General features: G+C 44.7%; 1 protein-coding gene across 1 annotated transcript in view; it reads right to left on the bottom strand.

Annotated features, from left to right (window-relative positions):
* Window positions 1–20,764, bottom strand: part of LOC124254104 (talin-1-like) — a 126,268-nt gene that overhangs the window by 62,975 nt on the left and 42,529 nt on the right. The window contains 15 exon segments of the mRNA XM_046687980.1: window positions 50–217; window positions 1,436–1,540; window positions 2,402–2,549; window positions 3,604–3,764; window positions 4,313–4,453; window positions 10,829–11,009; window positions 11,768–11,844; window positions 12,699–12,800; window positions 14,753–14,818; window positions 14,949–15,038; window positions 15,862–15,966; window positions 17,322–17,385; window positions 17,519–17,646; window positions 19,025–19,167; window positions 20,517–20,666. Of these exon segments, the coding sequence (XP_046543936.1) occupies window positions 50–217; window positions 1,436–1,540; window positions 2,402–2,549; window positions 3,604–3,764; window positions 4,313–4,453; window positions 10,829–11,009; window positions 11,768–11,844; window positions 12,699–12,800; window positions 14,753–14,818; window positions 14,949–15,038; window positions 15,862–15,966; window positions 17,322–17,385; window positions 17,519–17,646; window positions 19,025–19,167; window positions 20,517–20,666 (1,829 nt within the window).

The following is a 20,764-nucleotide window of genomic DNA, read 5'->3' as shown; positions in this document are numbered from 1 at the left end:
GAAGACAGCAGAGTGCTGTTTAACTAAAGAAGACAGTTGAGAAGTGTACCTTGGTGCAGGCTACCAGTTGGGACGTTGCGAGGGCGCACTGCGTGGCGGAGCTGATGACCCTGTTCTGCAGACCCTGGTCCTCCGTCTTGGAGGCTACGTTCTTGGCCTTCAGCACCAGAGCTGCTGTAGCGTTAGCAACAGCCTTGGCCAACGACAACAGCGTGTCCTACAACAACACAGACAGACAGTTTTCAACAGAAATTAACAGTAACATCATAGAACAAACGTAAACTTCTATCACAAACACAAATGATCTTATACAATGCACGAGATATAAAGGCGAGAAGGTTATGGATGTGGACTTCTAAATGCTCTTCGACATCAATGCCTTCAACTGACAAACATTCATTAGAAAAAAATACTGTTAAAATAAAAATCTTATATTTTGATGTTTCCAAAATCAATCCATACCATAATAATGACATTAATCGACAAGCACGGTTTAAATGATAATGAGGACAGGACAGGACAGTCCAAGCTGTCAGGGGTGTCCAGGGTGTCAAGGCAGTTTGGGGTGTCCAGGAAGTCAGGGGAGTCCAGGGTGTCTGGGGTGTCCAGACAGGGGTGTCTGGGGTGTCCAGGCAGTTAGGGGTGTCCGGGGTGTCAAGGCAGTCAGGGGTGTCTGGGGTGTCCATGCAGGCAGTCAGGTGTCCAGGCAGGCAGTCGGGTGTCCAGGCAGTCGGGTGTCTGGGGTGTCCGTGTGTCCAGTCAGTCAGGGCTGTCCAGGAAGTCAGGGGAGTCCAGGGTGTCTGGGGTGTCCAGGCAGTCAGGGGTGTTCGGGGTGTCTGGGGTGTCCAGACAGTCAGGGTGTCTGGGGTGTCCAGGCAGTATGGGCTGTCAGGGGTGTCCAGGGTGTCCAGGCAGTCCGGGGTGTCCAGGAAGTCAGGGGAGTCCAGGGTGTCTGGGGTGTCCAGACAGTCAGGGGTGTCTGGGGTGTCCAGGCAGTTAGGGGTGTCCGGGGTGTCCAGGCAGTCAGGGGTGTCTGGGGTGTCCAGGCAGGCAGTCAGGTGTCCAGGCAGGCAGTCGGGTGTCTAGGCAGTCGGGTGTCTGGGGTGTCCGTGTGTCCAGTCAGTCAGGGGTGTCCAGGAAGTCAGGGGAGTCCAGGGTGTCTGGGGTGTCCAGGCAGTCAGGGGTGTTCAGGGTGTCTGGGGTGTCCAGACAGTCAGGGCGTCTGGGGTGTCCAGGCAGTATGGGGTGTCCTGGGTGTCCAGGGTGTCTGCGGTGTCCAGGCAGTCAGGGGTGTCTGGGGTGTCCAGGCAGTCAGGGGTGTCCAGGCAGTCAGGGGTGTCCAGGGTGTCCAGGCAGTCAGGGGTGTCTGGGCAGTCAGGGGTGTCCAGGGTGTCCAGGCAGTCAGGGGTGTCCGGGATGTCCGGGGTGTACTGACCTGGAAGACTCTGTCCAGGTCCTCGGTGGTCTCGCCGACCTCATCCATGACCTCTTGGCTGGCCTCTCCGATCTTACTGGCTGCTGCCAGCAGGTTCTGACGTGGCTGCAACACACATCATCATCATCATCATCATCATCATCATCATCATCCATACATCATCATCATCATCATCATCATCATCATCCATACATCATCATTATCATAGTTGCAAAGTGGGCAAAGATCTGCCTCTTTGTGTATTGTGTAATAACACTCTGTCATAGCTCATCGATATCAAGTGTGGACCATCGATCAGCGCAATGCAAAAATAACAACATGCATAAACCACCAGATCCTGTAAGTCGCCATTTATGACAAAGATTGTTTAGGACCAATATTGTTATGCCAGGTGTTAAATGCTGTTCTAAAAGTATCGGAAGAAGACGACAAATCAGTGGGTCTAAATACGCTTCACGTCCAGTCCTCTACAGTCTCACACAACAATCCAGGTGCACCAGTCCCAGAATCCCAACATTGAGTGAGTGAGTGAGTGAGTTTTCTATTACACCGCTTTTAGAAATATTTCAGCAATATCATGGTGGGGGGGGACACAAGAAATGGGTCCCCACATTGGGTGGTTGGTTGTTTCTTGTTTTATGCAGCAATATTCCAGCTATATGGCGCCGGTCTGTAAATAATTTAGTCTGGACCAGACAATCCAGTGATCAACTGCATGAGCATCGATCTACACAATTGGGAACAGACGACATGTGTCAACCAAGTCAGCGAGTCTGACCACCCGATCCTGTTAGTCGCCTCTTATGACAAAAAAAGGGTTGCTGAAGATCAATTCTATCCCGGATCTTCATGGGTTTTATGGATGATTTTGGATAACATAATCATAACCAAGTCAGCCCCCCCCCCCCCCCCAATGAGCTTATTTATGGAGAAAAGTGTGAAGTAGTATATCCTAGGTATGTTTACCTCTACATTAGCAGGTGTGGCAGCATTGAGGAGGTCGGAGAAGGCGCCAGCGAGGCATCGTGCCGCATCCAGCAGTTTATCATTGTTCTCCTCCTGCAAGGCAGCCACCATCTTGACATCCCGGCTGAACTGACCCAGGTTGGACGAACTGGACACATGGAGGGAACGTCAGTATCACAATAATCACAGCTTTAGGGGTAAGACGAACTGGACACATGGAGGGAACATCAGTATCACAATAATCACAGCTTTAGGGGTAAGACAAACTGGACACATGGAGGGAACGTCAGTATCACAATAACCACAGCTTTAGGGGTAAGACGAACAGAGACTACGGGGAGAATACTGATTTTCGATCAAATCATTAAGGAATTTAAACGCGCCTTCCTTAGAAACAGTTTTTCTGCTCTTCAATGGCCATTTTTAGCCACCTTGTCACAATAGCAGCGGTCTAAGGGACATGCCTCGCACAAAGTTCATGTTACCTTGAATTTGTTTGTTTTTTCAAACAAAATTTCCATGTTGATGTCCAATTTTCCATGGTTAGTAATTGCTTTGATATTCAATTCTAAAGTTTAATCATACAGCATATGAATGGTCTTTGGTTTGCTGACTAAAAGACCGCCTCCGTGGTGTAGTGGTTAAAGCGTCCCCCGGAGAGCGTAAGGTCGCGGGTTCAATCCCCGACCGCATCATACCAAAAACCGTTAAAATATGGTACTTGTTGGTCCCTGCCTGGCGCTAGGCATTAATGGGTACAACAAGGACTGGTCAGCTCGGAGTTAGTATGATGTGTCTGAGTGGGGTATTCATGCTTCACTGCGGCATGGTATCTCAGTGGGCTAGCACTATAAAACCAGCTTAAGTCTGGGCTAGTACAAGCAGCCGCACATACACATACACACGCATGCACGTCGTCATATGAGCGAAATATTCTCAAGCACGACGTTAAACCCAATATCACCTCACCTCACCTGCTTACTTATAATGCCTGAGTGTTCTAAATTATAATGTGAAAAAACGGACTGCAGGCAATGATGGAGTGGAGTGATGGAGTTGGAGTTTAGGAATATTTTTTTAGATTCTCAGAGAAACAGGCTGCGTCCAGTGTCTATTATAATGTTCTAGAATATTGCCCCTATACACATGCGTGTGTGTGACTTGTGAGGTTGTGGTGAATATTGTATGAAGACAGTGCTCACATTTGATGGACGGCTGAGCCGACAGCGTTGTAGTCGATCTCGTCCTCCTTGCCGGAGGTGAGCGTGACGAGCTGTGCAGTGGCGGCGTTCATGGCGGACAGCTGGGAGCCCACCTTCTGTCTGTTCAGATCCAGCTGGTTCTCACGCCATTTCTTGGAAGCCTAGCAACAGCAGGAGCATCATCAATACATCATCAATACATCATCAATACATCATCAATACATCATATAACAAATCGTTTGTTTTCTTGCCCAGCTCTTGGCTGTATATTTCATCACATTTAAACAAATATAACAACCATTTTCTTTTGCCCAAGCCATTTGCAGTATATTTTAAAGAGTCGAAACGCTAATAACGGTCTATGTTTATTAACTAAAATTACTGGTACCTTTGAGAATGTTATACCCATAGTTTACGTCACATCTAAGCAAAGGGCTTGAAACATTTTTCTGTTCATATATCAGGCCACTTTCAGAAGAAACAATACACCCCATATGTAATATAATATGCGCAAACAGAACGCTGCAAGATTGCTGAGATAGCAACATATCCTATCTGGTACCCATTCACTGCTGAGTGAACAGACAGAATGTTATACAAGTCCAATAAACTCTCAGGAGTCAAACTGACAAATTCCTCTCAGAAACAAAATTGACCAGATCTGGACCCTGTGCTCTGGCCACAAGGGCACCACCATTGCTGTACGTACCGCGTCTGATCCGAGCTTGGGCACCTGTGCCCTCTGTTGTAGATCGGTCTGCGCCATGTTGACGGACGACAGACCCTCCTCGATGGTGGACAGCAAGGCCTTCTGGGATTGGTTGAGGCCGTGCTGCTGGGCGTTCTGTCCCTACAGTGGACAGCAACTGGTCAGTACACACCGGATACACACCAGATACACATAGGATACACAACCTTTATACAACAGTAGGAGCATGTACTGGAGACTAAACAAGTTATTGTAGGCGCTGGTCATCCATTACTCCATACTATCTTACAATAACAGATAACAGTCATTTAAACAGTAAAAACAAAAGAAAAGAAAGTTTACAATGACAAAAAAAGTTTAACTGAATTGAACAGAAATATGTTCTACATTTAAATGAATATCTTAAATACTAAGGAAATACTGTTCACCAACAAAATAAGAACATATCCAGGGATTTATCTATCCAAGTATGAGGCAAATGTAAAATTCCCAATTTGAACACAATATTTACTTTTTTTCATAAATTATGAGAATAAGATTAAAAGAAATCATTTTAAACAATAGCGAGATATTTTCCCATTTTGACTGCAAAAGGCTTTACAATACTATATATATAATACTTAATAATGCTAGAAAAATCCCAGATATTAGACAGTAACAAATGTAACTGAGTTCAACAAGGAACACATACTGAGATGCTCTATCTGATTAACGTATATATGCTATGTACAGAAACTGACATGTACTTGCAACACACATGCTGACCGAGGTCAACACCATGCACAACATCATCGCAATTCCTGCAGTTACAACCAACACAACACTCTCAGGCACAACTCTTTCAGACACTCAACAGTTTAAAGGGCCACTGATCCAGAGCAATTTCCGTGGACTGGTTGTTGCTTTTGTTATTGTTTTTCTCCAGTGAGTACCCGGATGATATCCCAGAATTCATGATCGGTTCGTTACCTCTGCTGCGCCACCCTCATGCGCAATTGATAGTATAAGTAAAGACTGATCAACAAAGATGAAATTTTTTTTACTCGATAATCTTATGTTGATTTTGTTGTAAAATTATGTAGACTTTGATGAATAATTGGGTTTCTTATAAAAAAAATATTCACTTTGATAAAAATGCGGATTTTGATGTAAAATTTTGATTTCATAGTAATGTTGACTTTATAATAATGTTAACGTATATGGATGTAGAATTTAATTTAAGAAATAGTTGAATTTGTTGAGAAGCCTGATATAATAGCATTGTTTTGAAAGTAAGGCCAACGAAGTACATGGGGAGTCGGGGATTGTAACCATCAATATCTACATAAAGGAATGAGATGCCATTCATCTGCAGCTGACAAAGTATCCTGTCTTTCAACAGTCTAATATGCGAAAAAGTGATCTATTGTTTCAGATTTTTCACATTGGTGTATAGTCCCATTGGTCACCAAAGATAGCACACCTGATTGGTTAAACTTTCCAATTTCAGATTTATTTCGCGATGGGAAAGTGGAGTCGTTTAGTCTATGGATTCAAATATATCAAATGTGTGTTTTTGATATCATAGTATACGTAATAGACATCATATTTTTATATTTTTACATGATTAAATATTGAGGTAAAACACACAGAAATGGGATCGAATTGGATCAGTCACTATAACATCCAAACATTTGAAAATCTGAAAAGCCTACACTGCTGGATACTATATTACAATCAGATAAGAACTACCGGGGATATTTTCAAATAACAGCATCTGATGGGCATCCACCCTTCCTAAATGTCCCACTGATTTGGTCGAAGAAATTCTGCCAAGGTGGTCAGTAGCCCAGTCCCCGTGTCCGTCACGGTCGAGGGAGCGGGGGCTGACCATTTTGCCGCTAAGTTTCGTAATTAAGACTGTTGGCGAGAAACATTAATCGCTCTGGACCAGTGGCCCTTTAAAAACACACTGCCAGGATCGTGTGCACAAAGTCATCGTAGCTACGACTATGGTAGTATGGGCATTATGATGTAGAGCTATGACCGCTTTGTGCATGAGCATTGACAGACGTATGGCTGCTAATACAGCACCACCTGTACAAAGTGATCATAGCTGAGATTTTGGAGAAGAGTTACGACATCGTAGAGCTATGACGTCTTTGTGCATATGGTCCATGAGCATTGACAAACATACAGTTGCTACACAGCAACACCTGTACAAAGTGATCGTAGTTGAGAATATTGCAGTTCCGTTACGATGTCGTAGAGCTACGACTGCTTTGTGCATATGGTCTGTCACCATTAACAGACATACAGTTGCTACACAGCACTACCTGCACAAAGTGATCATAGCTGAGAATATTGCAATTCAGTTACGATGTCTTCAAGCTATGATTTCTTTGTGCACATGGTCCATGAGCATTTAACAGACATACAGTTGAACAAACAAACATTTGTTAGCCAGCATTCATAACAGGTCAAGCATTCATTGGGGTACACACAGGTACCTATAGAGGATACCTAACATGGGTACCAAACGAGGGTACCAAACACAGTTACCTAACGTGGGTATCAACACCGTGGGAAGGTACCAAACAAGGGTACCTAACAAGGGTATCAAGGAGGGTAGGAAAGATTTACATGGATACATATCAGAAGAGTAGGTAACAAACTACATGTGGATCAACTCAAAACAGAGAATTTACACCTAGGTTGATTCTATGTCGTTATTTGACAATTCAAAAACTTCAAACAGGAGAGAGTGACAGAATGTTGTTCAAGTCTGTAGTCAGCAGTACTTCAGCTATATGCCCGAACTTAATGATGACGAGGTGAGGTGAAAGTTGGTTTAACGTCGTACTTGAGAATATTTCGCTCATATGACGACGTGCATGTGTGTGTATGTGTATGTGCAGCTGCTTGTACTAGCCCAGACTTGTTTTATAGTGCTAGCCCACTGAGATACCACGCCGCAGTGAAGCATGAATACACCACTCAGACACATTATACTGACTCTGAGCCGACCAGTCCTTGTTGTACCCCTCTAATGCCGAGCGCCAGGCAGGGACCAACAAGTACCATATTTGAATGTCTTTTGGTATGATGCGGTCGGGATCGAACCCGCGACCTTTCGCTCTCCGGGCGGACGCTCTAACCACTACACCGCGGAGGCGGTCCTTAATGATGGCAGCCTAGACCTAATGGAGTCTGGTCCAGATGATCCAGTGATTGATATCATGACTACCAATCCACAGCGTGGGACTGACAACCAATCAACAAGGTAACTGAGCGGGGGACCTATACTACTCACAATTTGCTAAGGATCACAAAAATTCACAACTTTACTTAAACGTGGATTTATAATTTGAAATTGTATCCCTTTGAAATTGGATATATAATGATATGGTAACCCTTATTTAGGCAAACAGTCACTTAAATCTAACCTTATGCACTTGATACATGAGTAACCATAGAATTTGTTTTCATGGCACCAATCAACCATTTTGCGTATCATTGAACGAGTCATTGACAAATACACAACACCTGTCAGTAGCAGGTATGGGTTCCACAAGATGAAATGACAAACTGAAACCTAGGATCCATGCTTACAATAAGCTTAGATATTTAAACCAAATTTGACCCAGTTTTCTGTTGAATCCATGATTTGATCCTTAGCTAAGTGTGAATAGCATATTTAAGACAGAGGCAACTTGCTTCTTGACTCAAGTTCAGGCAAATACAGAACTTTCAGAAGTTTCCTCACAACACTTTTCAGTTAGGATAACGTAAGGTCTCATTCACTCCAGCTACTGCTAATTTCACGGCGGTGGGGTAGCCTAGTGGTTAAAGTGTTCACTCGTCACGCCGAGGACATGGTTTCGAATTCCCACATGGGTATGATGTGTGAAGCCCATTCCTGATGTTCCCTGCCGTGATACTGCTGGAATATTGCTAAATGCGGCGTAAAACTAAACTCACTCAGTCCTAATTTCAACCCGTTTTATCCGGTGGGTAATGAGCATACGCCCGTTTAGGGCACATGAACTATAGGGCACATGCCTCTGAAGGGCACATCCCATCTCGGCCCACTTGCACAAAGTGATTGTTGCACTACATCCAATGTAACACCTACACTTTAACATTGGCTTACAGAAGCCGTAGCACCACAACCACTTTGTGCAGGTGGGCCCCGAGTAGTCCATCCTCTAGCTACGAAGCTGTCATATATATGTCTGCATTCATGCAAGTTACTCACACCACAGACATACAGCTAGAGTATACATGTCTACTGTTTCCATGGTTACCAGACATGGTACTAGAGGCTGCTGGAAGCTCAAGCTAGACAGAGTTACCTCCCCCTACCACAGACAGAGCTACAGATATATGAAAGCTAATGTTCTGGATCACCACAAGAGTTTGCAAGAGCCTGGGTTTAACAATACAGAAATGAAACTAGGGCAACTCAAACCCACCTTAGGGCAACTTTAAACAAAATTCCAGGACAAATTTTTAACCAACTTCTAGAAAACTCTTTAACCTATTTCAGGGTACCTTTCACTCGCATGAAGGGCAAATTTCAACCAACTTCTTGGACAGTTTCCACCGACACTCCCACCCACCCCCATCCCACACTTTGGGGAAGTTTTTAAACCAACTTTTGGGGCAACCTTTATACCCATGACAAGTTTTCAACAAACTTCTTTTGCAACTTAAACCAATTTCTAGGGCAACTTTTCCCCAAAGTCTGTGACAACATTTGAACTTCAAGGCCAACGTCTTATTCCCACTTTCTACAACACTTTTTGAACCCCACACTGAGAGACCTTTTAACCCACTTCTTAGGAAACCTTCCGCCACTACTGGGCCACATTTAAACCCACAAGTAGGGCAAGTTTTTAGCTAACGTCTTGAGTAACTTGAACCAATTTCTAGGGCAACCGCCCCCAAAGTCTATGGTGTAATTTAAACTTAAGGTCAACCATTAGACAACTTCTACAGCAATCTTTTCAACCCACTTCATGGGAAACTTTGAGCCACTACTGGACCACTCTTAAACCCTCATGGGAAACTTTGAGCCACTACTGGACCACTCTTAAACCCTCATGGGAAACTTTGAGCCACTACTGGACAAACTTTGAGCCACTACTGGACCACTCTTAAACCCTCATGGGAAACTTTCAGCCACTACTGGACCACTCTTAAACCCTCATGGGAAACTTTCAGCCACTACTGGACCACTCTTAAACCCTCATGGGAAACTTTCAGCCACTACTGGACCACTCTTAAACCCTCATGGGAAACTTTCAGCCACTACTGGACCACTCTTAAACCCTCATGGGAAACTTTCAGCCACTACTGGACCACTCTTAAACCCTCATGGGAAACTTTCAGCCACTACTGGACCACTCTTAAACCCTCATGGGAAACTTTCAGCCACTACTGAACCACTCTTAAACCCTCATGGGAAACTTTCAGCCACTACACTGGACCACTCTTAAACCCTCATGGGAAACTTTCAGCCACTACACTGGACCACTCTTAAACCCTCATGGGAAACTTTCAGCAACTACTGGACCAGTCTTAAACCCACTTTTAGGACAAGTTTATAGCCAACATCTGGAGCAACTTGATTCCATTTCATGGCGAACCTGAATCCATTGTCAAGGACAGCTAGTTTTCCTTGGACTGATGACACATTATACTGTATACATTCTATAGTTTCAACATATTGCATGACGTACATACTTATCTGTGTCAAACACACTTTGCCTGCTCTAATACAACATAAAGATGTCGTAACAACACAAAGAAATATTTGAAAAACAAATCATAATAGAAGAAAAGAACATCTTACTTTGTGTAGACAGCTTTTCAATATATCTTTTACTTCAATGTTCACAAGAGATTTTGAGAATCTTTTCTAAAGACCTGCATAAACAGTCTCTAATTTATCAATATGCATGAAATCATTAGTAAATAACACACGAGGCTCAGGTCGTCATCCTCAAAGAGAAGCAAGCAATCGTGTTGTGATGAGTCAGATATATCAGAATTTTAGAGTGAACATAAAGTTTTGGAAACTATTTTGAAGAAAACGCATGAATATGCTGGAAATATTTCCCAAATCAATGACAACCTGAGTCTTGTGCGTAAGTGGTTAACCCTCTGAGTAGGTTTCCGATTCTAGTGACGGACATATCTCCCTTTTCCAAATTACTTCAAATGCACTGTAACTGAGAAACTGTTAGACTGAGATCTTATATTACATGAAATATTCCAAATTGACAGTGACTTCAGAACTAATTAGACTGCAACCCTAACACATTTCTCTCAATAATAATCCTAATTTAAACAGATAAATTTAATATAGTAAGTTTAATATCCACTGAGAGGGTTAAAATGAGCAGCAAGTATCTACTGATGACTATACATGGTGAGGGCCGTGAGTCAGCCCCTCCAGCCCCTACCATGTATATGTAACAGTAGACACGGCTGCTCGGGTTACACACACATTCCCGAGAGGCGACTACTAACATGAGGGGCGGCATGTCCAGCGTGCGCGAGGTTTGTCACGTGCGACGACTGCACCTGCTGCATGCTGCCCATCCCGAACGTCGACTCCCCCTGACCCCCGTCACGCAGCACTGCGGGGATCGCCACAGACCCGGACTGGGGGTGGGACACGTTGGACGACTGGTGCTGGATGATGGTTGCCCTGGAAACGTAGCAATACAGTTAGGCATGTGGTATGAATGGTGTTATGTGGTGGATAAAGATAATACTTAACTTCACACTGGCAACAGCAATAACATTGGTGATCTAAATTGGGTGGTGCAGTGGTGGTTTAGATGTAGGCGCAGTGTTCACAGGTGTAGGCATAGTGTTCAGAGGCATGGTATTGGAGTGGTGTAGGTGTGGTGTACAGTTCTGGTGTGGGCATGGTGTAGGTGTGATGTATGCTTATTGTTGGAGAGTTGTAGGCATGGCATGGAGTAGGGGTGGCATGGTGTTGGAGCAGGTTGTTGGAGCAGTGTAGGCATGGTGTAGGCATTGGAGCCGTGTAGGCTTTGGAGCGGTGTAGGCATGGAGTGGTGTTGGAGTGGTGTAGGTGTGGTGTCTACTTCCGGTGTAGGCATGGTGTAGGTGTAGGGGTGGCATGGTGTTGGAGTGCTGTAGGCATGGTGTAGATGTGTATGTATAGCGTTGGGGTGGTGTAGGCATGATATTGGAGCGGTGTAGGCATGGTGTATGTATAGCGTTGGGGTAGTGTAGGCATGGTGTTTGAACGGCGTAGGCATGGTGTTAGAGTGGTGTAGGCTTGGTGTTGGGGCGGTGTAGGCGTGGTGTTTGAACGTCGTAGGCATGGTGTTGGAGTGGTGTAGGCTTGGTGTTGGGGCGGTTTAGGCATGGTGTAGACATGGTGCAAGTACAGAGTATGCATAGTGTAGGCATGGTGTAAGTATAGCTACTCACTTCGCCGGCAGTACGTTGTCCTCCATCATCATTGAGTTCTCGTCTCCATCCAGACCAAGGTGGTCCTTGGCTTTTTTCTGAAAACAAAAGAAGTTACCATGACAACAGATACACCTCTACGTAACAGGCTGAACATTATAAATGTTTAAGGGTGTACTCCACACTTGGTCCAGACCACTCCACACCATTGTTAATCTCCACACTATCTACATCTCCACATCTCCACACTATCTACATCTCAACAGTAACATTTTCAAATATCAATCTACGTAACCTGTCACTCTTATATATATCCACATTGATATGATCCCTATTTACATGATCTTAATGATCTTACAATATTAAATCTCCATAATCGTGGAAGCCGCTGTGGCTGAGCGGGGTAGGCGGCTGACTTTGTGTGCTGCCGATTAAGTTCCTGACTCTGGGGGTGTGGGTCTGAATCTCTATAACATGTGTTACATTTGACCACTTTCTAAATGGCATCAAATATCAATCTCCACACTACACATCTAACCTGTCACTCTTATATATATCCACATTGATACGATCCCTATTTACATGATCTTAATGATCTTACAATATTAAACGGGTATAATCGTGGAAGCCGCGGTAGCTGAGCGGGGTAGGCGTCTGACTTTGTGTGCTGCTGATTAAGTGCCTGACTCTGAGGGTGTGGGTCTGAATCCCGGATGGGACTATAACATGTGTTACATTTGACCACTTTCTAAATGGCATTGTTTTATTCATATGTATAATTCCACTTTGTGTAAATTGCTAATTGAGTGAGTTGGATAAAATGCCAATTTGAACAGTTTTCAGTCCTACACAGCAGGGCAGTTTAATGCAAGAGGTCCACCCGAAGTGATGCAGGTCTCGGACGTTTATCAGGACAGACAGGGCAGCCCTAGGTGCTGTTTAACTGACTGACCTTCCTGAGGATGATGTCGATGTAGCCAGCGATGAGCTGTGAGATCTGCTCTCCCTCCGTCGTCTGCACGGAGTAGTAGGTGTCGGAGTAGTCGCCGAAGTCCTGCAGGACACAACACAAACTTTACACAACGACATCTTGTACACTTTCCCTATAGACTCTTGTACACTTTCCCTAGACTCTTGTACACTTTCCCAATAGACTCTTGTACACTTTCCCAATAGACTCTTGTACACTTTCCCTATAGACTCTTGTACACTTTCCCTAGACTCTTGTACACTTTCCCAATAGACTCTTGTACACTTTCCCAATAGACTCTTGTACACCCGGCTACAGGCATTACTGGGGCAACTCTTCTGACCTGACTTTGTAAAAAACCTATAAATGTTAAATTCTTAAAAGACTTAAAAAAGAAAGGGACCATAGCCAAAGATAATATCACCTATAAGACACTGAGAAAGTGTAAGCCAAAACACAAAACATGTCACATCAATCCACTTTCCCAATTGACTGTTGTACACCTGGGTACATACACTACTGCGGCAATATCTTGTAGGCAACAAAATAATTTGTAGCAAAACCTGGAAACAACATAATTGTTAAATTCTTAAGAAAGACTTAAGAAAGGGAGGATATCCAAAGATGATAGCAACTATAAGATACAGGAGAATGTGTAATCCCAAATACATTACATGTTACATCGGATCACTTTCCAATTGGCACTGTGTGCTCACTACAGGACATCATGGATACAAACAATAATGCAACTTCAAGCTTGTACCACAATACTGATGCTTTAAAACTAACAACAAACGATGAGATGAAAGCCTCCATAACATGGACTAGTTGCTCCGAGGCTACAAGACAGGAGAAAGCCTCTATAACATGGACTAGTTGCTCCGAGGCTACAAGACAGGAGAAAGCCTCTATAACATGGACTAGTTGCTCTGAGGCTACAAGACAAGAGAAAGCCTCCATAACATTGACTAGTTGCTCTGAGGCTACAAGACAGGAGAAAGCCTCTATAACATGGACTAGTTGCTCTGAGGCTACAAGACAGGTGAAAGCCTCCATAACATGGACTAGTTGCTCTGAGGCTACAAGACAGGTGAAAGCCTCCATAACATGGACTAGTTGCTCTGAGGCTACAAGACAGGAGAAAGCCTCTATAACATGGACTAGTTGCTCTGAGGCTACAAGACAAGAGAAAGCCTCTATAACATGGACTAGTTGCTCGAGGCTACAAGACAGGAGAAAGCCTCCATAACATGGACTAGTTTCTCCGAGGCTACAAGACAGGAGAAAGCCTCTATAACATGGACTAGTTGCTCTGAGGCTACAAGACAAGAGAAAGCCTCTATAACATGGACTAGTTGCTCTGAGGCTACAAGACAGGAGAAAGCCTCTATAACATGGACTAGTTGCTCCGAGGCTACAAGACAGGAGAAAGCCTCTATAACATGGACTAGTTGCTCTGAGGCTACAAGACAGGAGAAAGCCTCTATAACATGGACTAGTTGCTCTGAGGCTACAAGACAGGAGAAAGCCTCTATAACATGGACTAGTTGCTCCGAGGCTACAAGACAGGAGAAAGCCTCTGTAACATGGACTAGTTGCTCGAGAGGCTACAAGACAGGAGAAAGCCTCTATAACATGGACTAGTTGCTCTGAGGCTACAAGACAGGAGAAAGCCTCTATAACATGGACTAGTTGCTCCGAGGCTACAAGACAGGAGAAAGCCTCTATAACATGGACTAGTTGCTCCGAGGCTACAAGACAGGAGAAAGCCTCTATAACATGGACTAGTTGCTCCGAGGCTACAAGACAGGAGAAAGCCTCCATAACATGGACTAGTTGCTCCGAGGCTACAAGACAAGAGAAAGCCTCCATAACATGGACTAGTTGCTCCGAGGCTACAAGACAGGAGAAAGCCTCTATAACATGGACTAGTTGCTCCGAGGCTACAAGACAGGAGAAAGCCTCCATAACATGGACTAGTTGCTCCGAGGCTACAAGACAGGAGAAAGCCTCTATAACATTGACTAGTTACTGACCAGGGTGAAGCTGTTGGGAGAGGCTGCCCATCTGCGGACAGTGGTCAGTGGCCAGGTCTTCATGATCTGAAACACAACACAGTGAGTGAGAAGCTGAATATGGACACATGACACAATGGAGTCTGGAGACAAGCTCTTATATCCAGTGTTACACTGATCTCAGACACCAGTCTACAGAGGTCCTGGACACACCTACCTCCTTGGTCTTCTCGTCCACTCGCACCACGCTGTCCTTTGTGATGCCCAGCAGCCTCGGGACCAGCTTGTTCTTCCCCCTCATCTTCTCCTGCAACAACATCAACACAATTACAACCATCATAAGCACCATTACAATTACATTTGCAACATGGGAAGATGCGGGTTAGAATTGATCTTCAGCAACCCATGCTTGTGGTAAGCGGCATCCAATGGGGTAGGGTGGTCAGACTCGCTGACTTGGTAGACACATGTCATCGTATCCCAGTTGCATAGATCAATGCTCATGATGTTGATCACTTGATTGTTTGGTCCACACAACCGCTGCCATATAGCTAGAATATTGCTGAGTTTGGCATCAAACAGCAAACAAATAGACATTATTTGTTTGTGTTTAATGCATAATCTTTTAATACAGGTTTCTGGACCAGACAATCCAGTCATGAAAAGAAACATTAGCGAAATATTTGAAGAAAGTTTAAGTGATGTAGATGTTAAATTTTACCACTTGGGTCAAAACAACAAGTATGTTTGGTTTGTTGTTTTACAGTTCACACAACAATATTCCAGCTATATGGCTGCAGTCTGTAACCAGACAATCCAGTGATCAACAGCATGAGCATCAAAATATGCAGTTGAGATACAATGACATCATCAACCAGGACTACCTGTTCCCGTTAGTTGCCTTTTATGACAAGCATGGGTTGTTGATGACTGTAGCCACAGATGAAGGAAAGCAAGTGACGTAACTCCACACAGGCCATTCCGGTGCCTAAGATGACTGGCCACTCAGTCATGAAACACTGCTACTGGGTTATCGGTGAAAAATGTCGGCCAGGAAAATATTATCACATTAAATCAATTCTTTATAATTCATATATATTACAAACTAATTGTGTTGGAGTTCCACTGACCTTGACTAGGAAGAAGGTGATACCGTAGGTCTTGAGAGACCGACACAAGTGGGTGTACTTGACCTTGGACTCAATCTCGGACATGCTGGCCCACTTCTTGTGTTCCTGAAACAGCACGGTGACGTTAGGAAAGTGTCAGTATCTCACGAGGGATGCTCACAGATATTTAAAAGTAAGGTCGGTGGGGATGTCGGTGGGGTTGGGGTTGGGTTATCTTGGTGAGGTGGGGTTGTCTATTGGTATGGGGGTTCTCCTTGTACACCCCTCAGAAGAGGGTGGGGTTGGGGGGGCCCTTGTCTCCCCCGTGGAGGGGGACTGAGGGTTCACATGGTCTTCCCCTATGGTGGGGTGGGGTTATCTTGGTCTTCCCCTATGGTGTGGTGGGGTTATCTTGGTCTTCCCCTGTGGTGGGGTGGGGTTATCTTGGTCTTCCCCTGTGGTGGGGTGGGGTTATCTTGGTCTTCCCCTGTGGTGGGGTGGGGTTATCTTGGTCTCCCCCTATGTGTGGTGGGGTGGGGTTATCTTGGTCTTCCCCTGTGGTGGGGTGGGGTTATCTTGGTCTTCCCCTGTGGTGGGGTGGGGTTATCTTGGTCTTCCCCTATGGTGGGGTGGGGTTATCTTGGTCTCCCCTATGGTGTGGTGGGGTTATCTTGGTCTTCCCCTATGGTGGGGTGGGGTTATCTTGGTCTTCCCCTGTGGTGGGGTGGGGTTATCTTGGTCTTCCCCTGTGGTGGGGTGGGGTTATCTTGGTCTTCCCCTGTGGTGTGGTGGGGGTTATCTTGGTCTTCCCCTGTGGTGGGGTGGGGTTATCTTGGTCTTCCCCTGTGGTGGGGTGGGGTTATCTTGGTCTCCCCCTATGGTGGGGTGGGGTTATCTTGGTCTTCCCCCTGTGGTGGGGTGGGGTTATCTTGGTCTTCCCAGATATGTGGGGTTATCTTGGTCTCTCCATGTTGGTGGAATTGGGGTGGGGTTATCTTTACTGGTCTCCCCTATGGGTGGTGGGGTTATTCTTGGCAATCTCGCCCCATAGCATTTCCCCATGTGGGGATGTCATCTTGCAGAAATATAAGTAATAGTCCATGTCATCCAGGTTATATACTGCCTTGGTCAAATATCTGTGTTGGGGGGTTTTCGTTTGTTGACAGATCTTGTCAGCCCCTGTGGTGTGGTGGTGGGGTTATCTTGAAAAGTCCCTATCCCCAATGTGGTGTTGTCTGATTATCTTGGTCTCCCTGTGGTGGGGTGGGGTTATCTTGGATCTCCCCTTCTGGTGTGTTTGTGGGGTGGGGTATATCTTGGTCTTCCTGAGACTGGGGTGGGGGTTAGACTTGGTCTTGGTCTTCTGCTGTCAATCGCTTTTAAATGTATAGATAGGGAATTTACTTTAAGTTCAGTAATTCACTACAAGTAAGTCCTTCTCTTTGATCTGAAAGAAACACCTTTGGCAGCGTACTACTTACAACATAAATCTTCTTTTCAACTCCTTTGATTTTCATGTATTCTTTTGGCAGGAATTCTTTCAGGCTGGAACAAGAAATGGCATGTTACAGTATTATCATAATCAGCACCGGCGCCTTCTTGTGATCTGTACAGACTTCTACACAAACAAATATCCCATCATGCTTTTGGATTGCAGTAAAGGGAGAGAACTACTCACTCTAGGAAGCCCGGTCGGTGTTTGGAGTCGACGTGGTCACCGAACTGTATCTGACACTGTAACCCAGCAAATTGTATCGCTTCTTCCTGACTCACAGGGTGGGTGCCGTTCAGCAGGGCGTCACGAGACTACGGAGACAACACCATCACGGTCAGCAACATCGTCTACATCACTTCGCAGTGCAAAGTCTTGCTCTGGACCCATTCCACAAAGCAATCTTAGTGCTCAGATGATCTTAGGCCAACGTTAAAGTAACGGAGTTACGATCACCTTAACGCTAAGATGATCTTAGGCCAACGTTAAAGTAACGGAGTTACGATCACCTTAACGCTAAGATGATCTTAGGCCAACGTTAAAGTAACGGAGTTACGATCACCTTAACGCTAAGATGATCTTAGGCCAACGTTAAAGTAACGGAGTTACGATCACCTTAATCTAAGATGAAATTAGGCCAACGTTAAAGTAACGGAGTTACGATCACCTTAACGCTAAGATGATCTTAGGCCAACGCTAAAATGTAACGGAGTTACGATCACCTTAACGCTAAGATGATCTTAGGCCAACGTTAAAGTAACGGAGTTACGATCACCTTAACGCTAAGATGATCTTAGGCCAACGTTAAAGTAACGGAGTTACGATCACCTTAACGCTAAGATGATCTTAGGCCAACGTTAAAGTAACGGAGTTACGATCACCTTAACGCTAAGATGATCTTAGGCCAACGTTAAAGTAACGGAGTTACGATCACCTTAACCCTAAGATGATCTTAGGCCAACGTTAAAGTAACGGAGTTATGATCAAGATGATCTTAGGCCAACGTTAAAGTAACGGAGTTACGATCACCTTAACGCTAAGATGATCTTAGGCCAACGTTAAAGTAACGGAGTTACGATCACCTTAACCCTAAGATGGCTTTGTGAAACTGGTTCCTTGGCATGTTATTTAAAGTCAACAAAAAACAGTAAGTAAAATATTTTTGCACTATAGCATCACGTGTCTATGTGTACTTGTGCACAACTGTTGGTTTTATAAGTGAAAGCCAACTAAAGCCACCCTTCAGTTCAACATGGATGCCCCATTTAAACATAATATACTACCTCCCAGTCGCTAACCCATATTTCAATGCCTACATCCAGGCACAACACAAACAAGTACCACCTTTTCACATCTATTGGTATGACACAGCTGGGGTTCAAACTAGTAACTGTCTGCTCCACGGCCAAAGGTTTTATCCAATTGTCAGATTTGCAGCAATGTTTCAGCAATATCACGCAGAAGAACCTGACAAATGGTTTTCACACATTGTACCCATGCAGGGAATAGAACCCAGGGTTTGGCGTGATGAGTGAACACCTTAACAACTTGGCTAACTTCAGTCTCAAATATGCAGAAAGAGCGGACATTTGCCGAAAGATACTGCCACAGAAAGCATGTATGGCTTTAAAGTCTAGTAAAATGTTGTCTTTCAAAGATGTAGGCGATCTCTCGGCAGAGAAAGAGTCTCACCTGGACATAGAGGAGGTTGAGTTGGACGGGGTCACGGGCGTCGACATTCTGATCGGAGAAGAAGAACTTCCTCCTGAGCAGCAGTATCTCGTTGGGGTCAATGCCCTGCTCCCTCAGTGTCTTACTGTGGTCCAGCCAGTTCACTGGAACACAAGACAGCAGTCAGTGTATACACTAGGATTGAACTGCAGGGTAGAACACTAGGATAGAACAGCAGGGTAGAACACTAGGATAGAACACTAGGATGGAACACTAGGATAGAGCACAATAGGATAGAACAGCAGGGTAGAACACAAGGATGGAACACTAGGATAGAACACTAGCACAGAACAGCAGGGTAAAACACTAGGATAGAACAGCAGGGTAGAACACTAGCATAGAACAGCAGGGTAGAACACTAGGATAGAACAGCAGGGTAGAACACTAGGATAGAACACTAGGATAGAACACTAGGATAGAGCACTAGGATAGAACAGCAGGGTAGAACACAAGGATGGAACACTAGGATAGAACACTAGCACAGAACAGCAGGGTAAAACACTAGGATAGAACAGCAGGGTAGAACACTAGCATAGAACAGCAGGGTAGAACACTAGGATAGAACAGCAGGGTAGAACACTAGGATAGAACAGCAGGGTAGAACACTAGGATAGAACAGCAGGGTAGAACACTAGGATAGAACAGCAGGGTAGAACACTAGGATAGAACACCAGGGTAGAACACTAGGATAGAACACTAGGATAGAGCACTAGGATAGAACAGCAGGGTAGAACACAAGGATGGAACACTAGGATAGAACACTAGCACAGAACAGCAGGGTAAAACACTAGGATAGAACAGCAGGGTAGAACACTAGCATAGAACAGCAGGGTAGAACACTAGGATAGAACAGCAGGGTAGAACACTAGGATAGAACAGCAGGGTAGAACAGCAGGGTAGAACACTAGGATGGAACACTAGGATAGAACAGCAGGATAGAACACTAGGATGGAACAGCAGAATAGAACACTAGGGTAGAACACCAGGATAGAACAGCCGGGTAGAACACTAGGATAGAACACTAGGACGGAACAGATAATGTACTACTAGGACGGAACACTGATTATCAAATGCTTCTTGTAAATGAAGAAAGACCATTATTAGACCTCTACGTCTCATCACAACGTTTCAGTGTTCTCTGGCTAATGGACACAAGTGAATCTAGAAAGCTGCCTCTGTAGTGATGGGACACTTATCACAGTGTTTGAAACAAAACAATATATTGGTCCTTGTAAATAACCCTGGTAATAAATGTTATAAGGATTAGGAGTTCATAGATTCCCATACAACAGGTACAGACCTTCAGCATAACCAGACCATTCAGTTCTGATTCTTTCTGATACTAGTAGTATGAACTCCCTATCATGAACTGGAAGGATTTACAAGCTTGGAAGGATTACAGTGAAGGAGCTTCTCCCGTTACATGGCCACGACATCTGACATGTAGACCTACTTTCATCATCAGTGTGGAGTTTCTTCTTCATCTCCTCCAGCTTCTTCTGGTCCTTAGCGATGGACTTGTCTCTCTTCAGCGTCAGTGTCTTCTCCTTCTCATCGTCCGGCAGGTCACGCACCAGGGAGTACTCCTCGTGGTTGGTGATACCTGCAACAGTGAGTGAGTGAGTGAGTGATCGAATGCGTGATCAAGTGAGTGAGTGAGGTGAAATGGGGTTTGACATCGTACTTATATAATATTTCGCT

The sequence above is a fragment of the Haliotis rubra genome, unplaced genomic scaffold (genome assembly GCF_003918875.1).
Source record: "Haliotis rubra isolate DU_JTF1 unplaced genomic scaffold, ASM391887v1 Scf1149, whole genome shotgun sequence".
NCBI classification, from domain to species: Eukaryota; Metazoa; Mollusca; class Gastropoda; order Lepetellida; family Haliotidae; genus Haliotis; species Haliotis rubra.
The sequence above is the reverse complement of the archived record's forward strand: the minus strand, read 5'-3'. Positions and strand labels throughout refer to the sequence as shown.